This window comes from Lolium perenne, chromosome 3 (genome assembly GCF_019359855.2).
Source record: "Lolium perenne isolate Kyuss_39 chromosome 3, Kyuss_2.0, whole genome shotgun sequence".
In the NCBI taxonomy this organism is placed as follows: domain Eukaryota; kingdom Viridiplantae; phylum Streptophyta; class Magnoliopsida; order Poales; family Poaceae; genus Lolium; species Lolium perenne.
The window spans coordinates 75,662,972-75,673,705 of NC_067246.2; the positions used below are offsets into that span (position 1 = coordinate 75,662,972).

The 10,734-nt window shown below is 47.4% G+C and overlaps 2 protein-coding genes across 2 annotated transcripts; one reads left to right on the plus strand and one right to left on the minus strand.

The window, feature by feature from the left end:
* Window positions 1–1,004: 1,004 nt before the first annotated feature.
* Window positions 1,005–2,024, minus strand: LOC127339330 (probable inactive linolenate hydroperoxide lyase). Its single transcript, XM_051365194.2, has 2 exons — window positions 2,018–2,024; window positions 1,005–1,636 (listed from the first exon to the last, which is right to left on the minus strand). Exons 1-2 carry the CDS (start codon window positions 2,022–2,024, stop codon window positions 1,005–1,007), a joined length of 639 nt encoding a protein of 212 aa, XP_051221154.2.
* Window positions 2,025–7,866: 5,842 nt separating this feature from the next.
* LOC127341476 (putative transcription factor bHLH041) lies at window positions 7,867–10,002 on the plus strand. The gene is made up of 3 exons (XM_051367329.2): window positions 7,867–8,554; window positions 8,658–9,032; window positions 9,405–10,002. The coding sequence occupies exons 1-3, from the start codon at window positions 7,895–7,897 to the stop codon at window positions 9,483–9,485; spliced, it is 1,116 nt and encodes a 371-aa protein (XP_051223289.2). The 5' UTR covers window positions 7,867–7,894; the 3' UTR covers window positions 9,486–10,002.
* Window positions 10,003–10,734: the final 732 nt, after the last annotated feature.

The following is a 10,734-nucleotide window of genomic DNA, read 5'->3' on the forward strand; positions in this document are numbered from 1 at the left end:
ATGACTGAATGACTCCAATAGTAGAATTTGGCCATGTATCTTTAATTTTCAGTTAAGCTATGTACTTTTAATTCGAGTTCACTCGTAATAAAATTTTATTCCCGCCCTTTCTTTCCCGCCTTTTTTCTCCCACGCACGGCGTCGTGGCGGGAAAGTTTCCCGCGCGACGTCGTACGTGGCGGGAAACTTTCCCGCGCGGACGGCGTCGTGGCGGGAGTAAAGAAAACAAATAGAAAAGAAATATAAAAGAAAAGGAAATAAAAGAAATAGAAAAGAAAAAGAAAAGCAATAGAAAATAATAAAAAGAAAAGAAATAGAAAATAAAAGAAAAAGAAACAGAAAAGTAAGAAAGAAACAGAAAAGAAAAAAAGAAATAGAAAAGAAAAGGAAAGAAAAAAATAGAAAAGAAAAGGAAAGAAAAGAAAAGAAAAAGAAACAGAAAAGAAAAAAAGAAACAGAAAAGAAAAAAAAAACAGAAAAGAGCAAAAGAAAAGAAAACAGCAAAAGAAAAAGAAAACAAAAAAAATACCTTTGGTACCGGTTGGTATCACCAACCGGTACGAAAGGCCTTTCGTACCGGTTGGTGTTACCAACCGGTACCAAAGGTCGATCCCCCTTGTTTAGGACTTAGCGCGGGGCAATTTCCCCCAAATTTCTTCTTCTTCCGCGCGCCAGAGACCTCGCAGACGCCGCTCCTCGTCGCCGACGCCGACTCCGTCATCGCCGTCGCCGTAGCGGCCGCCGTCGCCATCGCCGTCGCCGTCGCCCTCGCTGTAGCCGCCGCAGTCGCCCTCACCGAAGCCGCCGCCGTCGTCGCCGCGTCGCCCGCGCCGCTCCACCTCTCCCCGCCGCCGTCGCCCTCACCGAGGTGAGCACCCCTCCCTCCCTCCCTCGCCTCGCCTCCCTCGCCTCGCCTCCCTGGCCGCAGCGCGCCTCGCCGGGAGGAGCCCGCGCGCGTCGCTGCCGCGCCGCGGTCGCAGCCGGCCTCCCCTCACGCACGCGCGCTAGGTGTTCGAGGAAATGCGGCGGAAGAGCTCGGCGACGAGCATGCAGGCGGTGGCAATGACGGCGTCCTTGGCGGCGCACTGCTTGTTGCCGAGCGCGGGGTCGTCCGTCTCGGGGCCATTGGACCAGTACACGTAGCTGAGCAGCTTCTCCCCTTCCTCCCCGACGAACCTGTCCGGCACGAACTCCTCCGGCCGGTCGAACACCGCCGGGTCGCGCATGGCCAGTGGCTGGTACCCGCACAGCATCTCCCCGGCGGACACCGCGAAGCCCTCGCCGCCGTGGGAGCGCAGCACGAAGTCCTGCCGCGCGCGGCCGAACTGCAGCGGCACGGGCGGGCGCGTCCGGAGAACCTCATACACCGTGGACCGCACCAGCGGCATCCGGCCCTTGGCCACCGCCGCGAACCCGACCTCGCCGCCGGTCTCCTGTAGCGCGGCGCGGACCTCGTCGCGGAGGCGGGTGCGGAGGCCGGCCGCGTCGGGCTTGCCGATCTCGAGCACGAGGAAGGGGAGGAAGACGGAGAAGCCGCCGAAGGCGTTGAAGCCGAGCACGAAGAGGATGTTGTTGATGGCATCCTTGACGGTGAGGCCGTGGCTGTCCACGCCCACGGCGACGGCCTGATCTTCGCCTTAAACTCAGCCTCGAATTGCTGTTCTTATTTCAGTAATCAAGTATATGTTGTGTTAGCAGCTCCCACACCCAAATGTCGATTTTAATATTCATTCAAAAAAATTGACCAGCTAATATAAAGTCAGATGTACAAAGGCCTTTGGACCTTCACATTCGTACTGATGAGATATTTTAAAAAGATCATTATTTGATACTTTAGGAATTTTAAATTTCAAACTTCCGGAACAGGATGAAAAACATGCATGAAACTCTTTGGACCTGTGAAAGATATAGCGACCACGTATAGTTCAGAAGGATGTTTCAGTAAGTTCTGTTTATGGGCAGAACAAGTTCCAGGATTATATTTCATTTGGTTTCTTCATGTTTAAAAGGGTATTACAGTACATTGTTTCATTATGTGCAGGTGCGCTTTAAACTGGTTTCGGTAGAATTTTAAAAGCTGCATGATGATAGGGTTAGGGTCGAGAAGAGCGAGAGGTGCGCGCCGCCGAGTAGTGTTAGGGTCGAGAAGAGCGAGAGGAGGAGGGGGAACGCCGAGTAGTGTTAGGGTCGAGAAGAGCGAGAGGAGGAGGGGAACGCCGAGTCTGTGACCGTGGCGCCGAGACATCGAGTCAATTGTTATCCATCTAGCAATCTGTTATATGATCATTACATGATGAATGAAATACAATTGCTTTCTTAATTTTGTAGTGACATTGAGGTATGGAGGACGGCACCTTCGTCCGAGATGAGGAGGGGGAAGAAGCGGTGCAGAAATTGATCTATGAGAGTGCCCGTGGTCCGGAACCCGACGATGGAGATGACAACGAGTACCAAGACTTTCTGAATGATTTTGGCGAGGGACTTGAGTCTGAACAAGTTAGAAAAGACAATGAAGTGTCCATCACAAACTCTGGCGAGGTGTATATCTATGTATCAATTAGTCTGTGTTCATCCCTAGATGCATTCATTTATTTGTATTGCACTTATTAACGAATAATTTTTTGTTTTAGCCTTCTGGATCATCGAGCAAGTCTGTTAGAATAAAACGAGGCCCGACGCGGGTGCTAAAGGGCGAGGGCAGGTTAGCCCTCACGGCATTCAAGGATAATGGTGAACCAGTGCATCCCAAGGAGTTTTGCCGCAAATTTACAAGTCAAGCCGGAGTTATTGTTAGGGACCATGTACCGATCAGCATTCAAGAGTGGCATAAGCCGAAGTACCCGGAGAGTGGTGCTAGTTATGTCAACGACACGCTGAAAAAATTTCTTTGGGACACGCTACTGACAAAGTTCAGCCTACCGGAAGACATGATGGAAGGCCAGAAGAATAAAGTCAAGGAATGGACATTGAAGAAGATGGCCATACAATTCCAGAGCTTCAAGAAAAATTTATGGGACAAATATAAGAATGAAGATCCAGTATTCGATGATAATCTAGTGAAGATAAAAGATCACTGGGCCGCATTTAAGGAGTATAAGAAATCGTCTACTTTTGTGTCCCGATCGAAGAAAAATACCGAAAATGCTTCAAAGAAGAAACTTCCGCATCATTTGGGGTCAGGTGGCTACAAGAGTGCCATTCCGAAGTGGACAGCGTTTGAGAATAAACTGATGGATGATGGAATCACTCCACAGACATGGGACTGACCCGAACGGTCCAAGTTCTGGTTGTTCGCTCATGGGGCAGGGTTGGACCCAAAGACAGGGCTGATCGTTGCGAAGGGAAAATGGAAGGAAAAAATTGAGGCAATTGTACCGAAGCTTGTAGATGCAATTGAAAAGGTCAGAAAGGGAGAGTACATTCCCGATCGAGAGAATGACGAGCTGACACTCGCTCTGGGGAACCCTGAACATGTTGGACGGGTATGAGCTCGCCCAGGTCTCACCATGAAGGAAGCGTGGCCGGACAGCGCTGACACTTATAGAAGCCGTTCGCGAAAGAAGAAGAAGGACGCCGACATTGTAACGAAATTGTTAACTAGGGTGGAGGCTCTTGAGAGAAATCAGAGGGCACCTGATCAGCCGCTGTTTCTACAGGATCCACAAGCCGATGCTGCCCCATCTCAGCGAAGAAGCAGTGTCGGTTCCTCGCATCTTGACGGATGTGGAGGAAGCTACCCCGTGGATTATGTCACGGAGAAGACAGATTGCGAGCTACATATGTTATTCAGGACCACGTCCGTTAAGGTGGCGGTCGGCTATGTGTACCCAAGTGAAGATGGAGCAATGCACCATCATATGCCCATTCCACCTGGCTGTGTTCGTGTCGGGGTGGATGAAGTTGTTCCGGGTTTTGAAACAGTGGAGCTTGATATTCCTAGAGGTGAAGATGAGAGGACACTGGCCGATGTCAAGCACGGTTTCGCCCTATGGCCGAAGAAGTACGTCGTCCTTTTGCAAAGGCCACCGACTCCTACACATGAGCAGCAAATGCCATCGACTCCTCCTGGTGGCAGTCCTGGTGAGCAGCCAAGTCCACACCTACCTGAGAGGGACCCCAGCGTGAGTCCACCATCTCGAGATCCTCCGCGACGTAAGACAGCGTCCGTTAAGCGGAACGGTACGCCGCCTAGGAAGAAAGCTAGAAAGGAGAAACAAGCTGCCGCCCTCTTTGAGAAGTTACCTTGGGAAAAAACTCCAGAGGAAAACACGGAGGCCGTTCAGGCCGAGTTGAAGAAATGGTTTGCACCGAAAGTGCCAGAGATACCTTTCGAGAAGACACTAGATCCGGTGAAAGTTGTGCGTACCGTTGACAATCTATATGACCCTGTACCATCGCCGCCATCTGACTATGCGCGTTCTATTGAAAGGTCGTATGACAAGATGATCGAGGCGACAAAACCCGTTCAATCGGGTATCAGGGAGATAAAAGGGATACACAGTGTCTACCAGCTCGGACAACAACCCGTTCAATCGGTCGCCCCTCTCAAGGTGTTTGACGGGAAGACCGTTCAAAGTTCCCGACAAGACGCAACTGATTACGCCTTCGCTGAACGAGCATATCAGTTTGTTCAAGGGAAAGATTTGGTCGAGAATCTCAGGAAGGTACCAACATGTATGCGTAACTTGCATTCGTGGTACCTTAAGGCCTCAAAGGAAGGGATCGAGACTATCATGGTTTGAGTTAGGGAAGAGCACTACTTCCAGGAGTACTGTGTGAACGTTGACTTCGCCGAACTCTTTCAGTTATACAATCTCCGGGCGCTCGACAAATCAATCATCAGTTGCTATTGTCTGTAAGTGATTTATTTATTTAATTTGAGAAGTCTTTAGCTCAGCTCGTTCATTGTCTGCAGATTATAATCTTTTGTGCGCTATATTATGCAGATCGAAGATGCTTGAATGCAAAAGGGACGATATCACAGACATTGGGTTCATTGACCCGCACACGATGCATGTTAAAACCATAGAGAATCCCCTCTATAACAAGGATACACCGCAGACTTTGCTAAGGTTTTTGAAGCGACAACGTGACAAAAAGCTAATAATTTGGCCTTACAACTTCGAGTGAGTCTTACTGTCTTATAACACATTATATTTTGCTCACCGTATGTCAAAATTTTAACTAATGACTTATATATATGACACTACATATTGAAACGTGCGTAGGTTTCACTTTATTCTTCTCGTCATCAATATGGAAATGGGAGAAGTTGAAGTCTTTGACTCACTAAGCAAAAAATCGGAACTATACGTGTCTTGTTTTTTAATGCTCAGAAGGTAATTTTAATTCTTATCGGTTTGTTTCGTTAATTTCCTGCTTTGAACTAATTGATGACTCTTTTATGCATTTTCTTTTGTCGAGCAGCGTATGGCAAACTTTCATCAAGGAAGATACGTCCCGTGAATGGACACCGAAGCTGCGATGGCGTGCGAAAGTAAGTAGTACTACCTAGGTCCACACACCTTTTAATTATCATACTTGACTATTGTTTGATTGAATTATATTCTTGTAAAGAAATGCCCGCAACAACCACAAGGGACCGATCTCTGTGGATTCTTCGTTTGCGAGTACATCCGCAGAATTGTCAGCGAGAGAACGAATAATGAAAGAAATAAAGAGGTACAAAAACAATCTTCACAAATTTGTTTTCTTATCATAAGTTGTGCTGAGTTTCAGTAATAGTTGTTTCATGTATTCATTTGTATCTTATTCTTTTATAGTTGGCAAGAAAGCGGAACAAGCTCTCAATCGATGACCGCTTCATAGCAATAGGCGAGGAATTGGCGGGATTTTTCCTTCGGGACGTCATACCACCATTCGCAGAGCACCACTATGAATGAAGATGTACATGTTACACATATAGTTGACTCGAAGAGTACCACTATGCTACATGTAATAGACATATATAGAGTACGCCTCGGAGAGTACCACTATGCATGAAGATCGATCTTCATGCATAGTGCTACTTAATTTGCGATCTTATGCAATTACATGTGTGTTATATTATATGCACCAACTTGCTATGCATCATCTTGATCTTCATGTACTACCTAAACCCAAACGCGTTTCTGGTGCATCGACGCGATATGAAACAAACCGATATCCCTAAACCCCTCCAAAAACCCTAAAAATCCAATTCTCTGCCGCGGCAGAGATTTGGGCAAATTCCCTGCCGCGGGGGGGAACCTTTGGTACCGGTTCGTATTACCAACCGGTACCAAAGATCCTTGGCCCTGAGCTCTCCTGGTGGCCCACATGGAGGCCCCTTTTATACCGGTTCGTAAGCAACCTGTACGAAGGGGGGGGGGGGGGGGGGGGCTTTTGTGCCGGATAATTTGTACCGGTTGCTCAACCGGTACGAATGCCCCTCTGGAACCGGTACTGATGACAGATTTTCTACTAGTGTATATTGCCAATCTATATTTCTATACGTATCTAGTGATACAATTTATTGTAATAAACGGTATTACTCTTCTTATAAAGTTGGCAAAAGTTCAATAACTCTAAGGCTATAAATGCACTTGTTTGCAGATAGAGGGTGTAAGATGTTGCCCAAAAGAAAAATAATTTATAACTCACTTTTTAGTCACCGTACCCTTAGTATATAGCCAAGTTCTGCCTGATCACGATTTTGTTTTGTGCAGCTTCGTAAGTGAGAAGTTACCGGGCCATGCCCCCCCTGCTTCCTCCATTGACCAATCCAATGCCCAAAAGCTGATAAATTCCGGCCAAACAGAATGGACCGAGGACTAAACCCACAGCCAATCGCCAGGTCTTCACCTATTGATGATTCTAGCAGCATTGTGCGTCATCAGCTAAGACTACTCACAATGGGAGTCTCATACGTAGTATCATGCACTACATGCATGCAAAAAGCTGATGTGTCACATCAATTAATGATGAAAGAGATGATAGTAGTATCATAGATAGATACCGTATCATAACACGTAGAACTAAAAAATGTAATGCTAAACAAATCTTATACACACTTTTGCATTGAGATTCTACAAATCATTAAATACATGTAACATATGATACTACTACATGATACTATGCATTGTGAAGATAGTATCATACACTAGTATCATATGCATGATACTACTATATGATACTCCCCATTATGACTAGTCTAACGTAGGTTCAAATAAACTAAAAGTGGAATTAACTAGAGTCTAGCAAGTGGGATTGTCGCACGTGGCCATCCACGACCCTCATACTATAAATACACACCGGATCCATCGCCTCCAACACAAGACTACACACTGGCTTCCTAGTGTGTGCCTCGCACAGTATCGATCTTCTCCACTAGTAATATCTCATGATCTAAATCCAAACCGGTGTCATACTTAGGTGTTGGTGCTTCACCAAACCCCGGCGACCAAGACCAGACTGAATCAATCACCCGGGTACGCATGGATAGCAGCAGCTGGTTCCATGGAGACGCCGCCAACAGCGGCGGCGCTGGCGGCAACATCGGCTACATGTGCGGCTACGCCGCCAGGTGCATCCTACGGACCTCTACTTAATTCACACAGCCACCGCAAATTGTTCGGGAACTCTGCAATAGTATACGGAGTATGAGCAAATCATCTCATCCTGATTACGTGCTCTTGATTTGTGCGTGCAGCTACGCCCTTTCAGCGTCGCAGTACAGGGAGGAGGAGCAGCTGCATGAAATGCTCCTCAACTCACAGATTCAGCAACACCTCGACCAGGCAAGAATGAGTTCGAGCATGCTGAATAATCTTGTGCATGCATGCACCGGAATACCAGATCATGTAGCCAATAAGCCGAGCCTCTAATTTTGGTGTGTGGGAACTTGCAGATCAGGATGGAAATGAACTTGGACGACGTCGAGGCAGCTACGTACGGCGGCGCCGCCCATTCCGGTGATATCAGCACCGTCATGGACGACTTCGACTTTCTCTCTTCGCACCACGCCGCCGCTGCCTGCAGCTTTCCCTCCTCCTCTTCAGCCTCCACCTCCTTCCGCTCCGCCTCGCTATCCTGCAGCCCGGAGATCAGCTCCACGGCGCCGGACGTCCTCTCGGCCCCGCAGATGAGCCTCCAATTCCCCGAGGTGTCCTCATTCGTGGCACCCGCCGGAGTGGTGCTCCCTTACGACGACCAGTACGTTGCCAGCTTCCACGACACGCCGGCCGGAATGGCGCCTAGTGGGATGTCGACGAGGGCGAGCGCGTTCAGGCGCTACGAGCAGCACCTCTCCCCCCGGAGGAGGCTGACAAAGCCGGCATGCGGGCAGAGGATGTTCAAGACGGCCATGTCAGCCCTTGAAAAGATGCACACGGCGATGAAGTACAGCCAGCAGCAACAGAATCAGCAGTACTATTACCAGCAGCCGCAGGAGCAGATGTTGGCTGCCGAATCGTCGGGAAACCAGCTACAGCACATGATATCCGAACGTAAGCGCCGGGAGAAGCTCAACGACAGCTTCCACGCCCTCAAGACCGTCCTCCCTCCCGGCTCCAAGGTAGATTTCTATCAAGTCCAAGGTCTCACTAGCTAGTACTGTAGCTACTGCTGCTTCTTTGACTAATTAACTAATTTGTTTCGATCTTCTCTTCTGGCTGTAGAAGGACAAGACCTCGATACTGATCATTGCGAGGGAGTACCTGACTTCTCTCAAGTCCAAGGTCTCCGAGCTTGAGGAGAAGAACCAAGCACTCCAGGCGCAGCTGGCCCAGCGCGTTACCAGCGGCGCCAGCGCCGACGAAGACAAGACCGAGGCCGGTGAGCATGTCGAGATCCAGATAACGACGGCGGAGGGTGATCAGAGTGGGGAGATTTGCACCGTGAAGATCGGGATGTGGCCGGCGCGCAGCAACACGACGGACACGGTGGTCAGGACGCTGCAGTGTCTGAAAGAGCAGATCGGGGAAGACGTCAGCCTGATGTCCATGAGAATCGACGACGGGCCTCATCGAGCAATCCTGACATTGCACCTCAAGGTACAGTACAGTTTAGTTCTTAACCAGTCAACTTATTATTACCATTTAAGACTGAGGGGTACAGTATAATGGACTACTAGCACTTTTCAGTTTGATCATATGTTACTGGGATCACTTCACTAAACTAAAGTACGTTAGCACCTAGTAATAGCAATCTGGCCTGTATGAACGCATGTGTCAACGTGCGAGCCCAAAAAAAAAGAAGCATTTGCGTTGCAGCAGCGTATACGAATCTTTGAGTGCAAACAATGGAACGCACCAATCAGATTCGTGACTCTGTTTCGTACGTTGACCGCAAGATTTTTGATGAAAAGTAAAACCCATGATATCACACTCTCTGAACCTATTAATTAACCCCTGCTTCCGTTGCAGTTGGCGTCGGGTGCGAAGTGGGAGGAGGAGACGGTCAGGGAAGTTGTGACCAAGGCCGTCACTGGCACACCAGCGCCGTAATCCATGGATACGCCGTCTGCCGTGCACCGTGGAGATGCTGGCGACGGCCCGTAGCCGTCGGCACTGAATGATAAAGCTTCTCATGGACGATCGTGATGAGCACGTCGTCATCGTGTTTCTCTTCCATGCTTGAGGAGTCAGGAGACAACTACACGGAAAAAGTGATATGCCGACGACCATGAGCTATGCTGACGGCTATTTATCGGGATCGTCGGTGTAGGCTCAGGATGGCTACGGACGGCACAAAACCGTCGGCATAGCTGGAGCTAAGCCCAGAGCACAATCAGGCCGTAGGCATCAATGGAGCTATGTCGATGGTGGCCCTCGGTATAGCTCGGCTGTCAACATAGATCGTAGACACGTGGCGTTGGTGACCAACTGTTGACAAACGCATGACGGTACAGGGCTATGCCGACAACAATGCCGTTGGCATAGATCCTTTACCTTTTTGTGCATAAAATCTTTTATTCCCTATGTATGATTTAGTTATGTTTGCATTTGATTTTTTTGGTTGCATGATACTTTTAGTTTCTAGTAATATATCACATAAAACAAAAAAATATAAATGTTTTGTTTAAAAAAAATTCTTATGCATATGGCCTCACATAAAATGATATAGCAAGAGAATCCCAGAACCAAAATTATGGCATAGTTTGTTCAAATGACCACATATTATGCATATACGTGCATCTTGGGATGTCAATCAATGTTGATGTTTGGTTTTTAATTGTCTTTTCACAAAAAATCCATTTTTTATTTTCTAAGTGGCAAAAATTGTTTTTTTTGTGAAACACCTACAAAAAAATTATTAAAATTGGACCATCCAAATTTTCAGACCAGTAGACCACATTGTGTGTAGAAATCACCAACTAGTTGCATCTCAAAATATTTCTAGCTATCTCTCACCGAAAGGACAAATAGTGGTGTATTCATATGGAAGGGGCGGCAAATTTGAACTACAGGTGTTTGATAGTTTGCTGATGATTTTTTCAGAAAGTCATTTTTATGTTCCCAACTATCAACTTTATTATAGATACACAGTTTCTTTTGCAAGACTACACCCCCCTAGATAATAATGTTCATGCCCACTGTTTTGGTCACATTTTAAATCAATCATAAGTAATTCAAAAAATAAAATATAAACTAAAATGGTTTCTTGGTATGTGCTTCACAAAAAGACCGTTTTTGGCTCTTATAGTACAAAAATGGATTTTACGTGCAAATATTATTAAAGCCCCCAACACCTTGA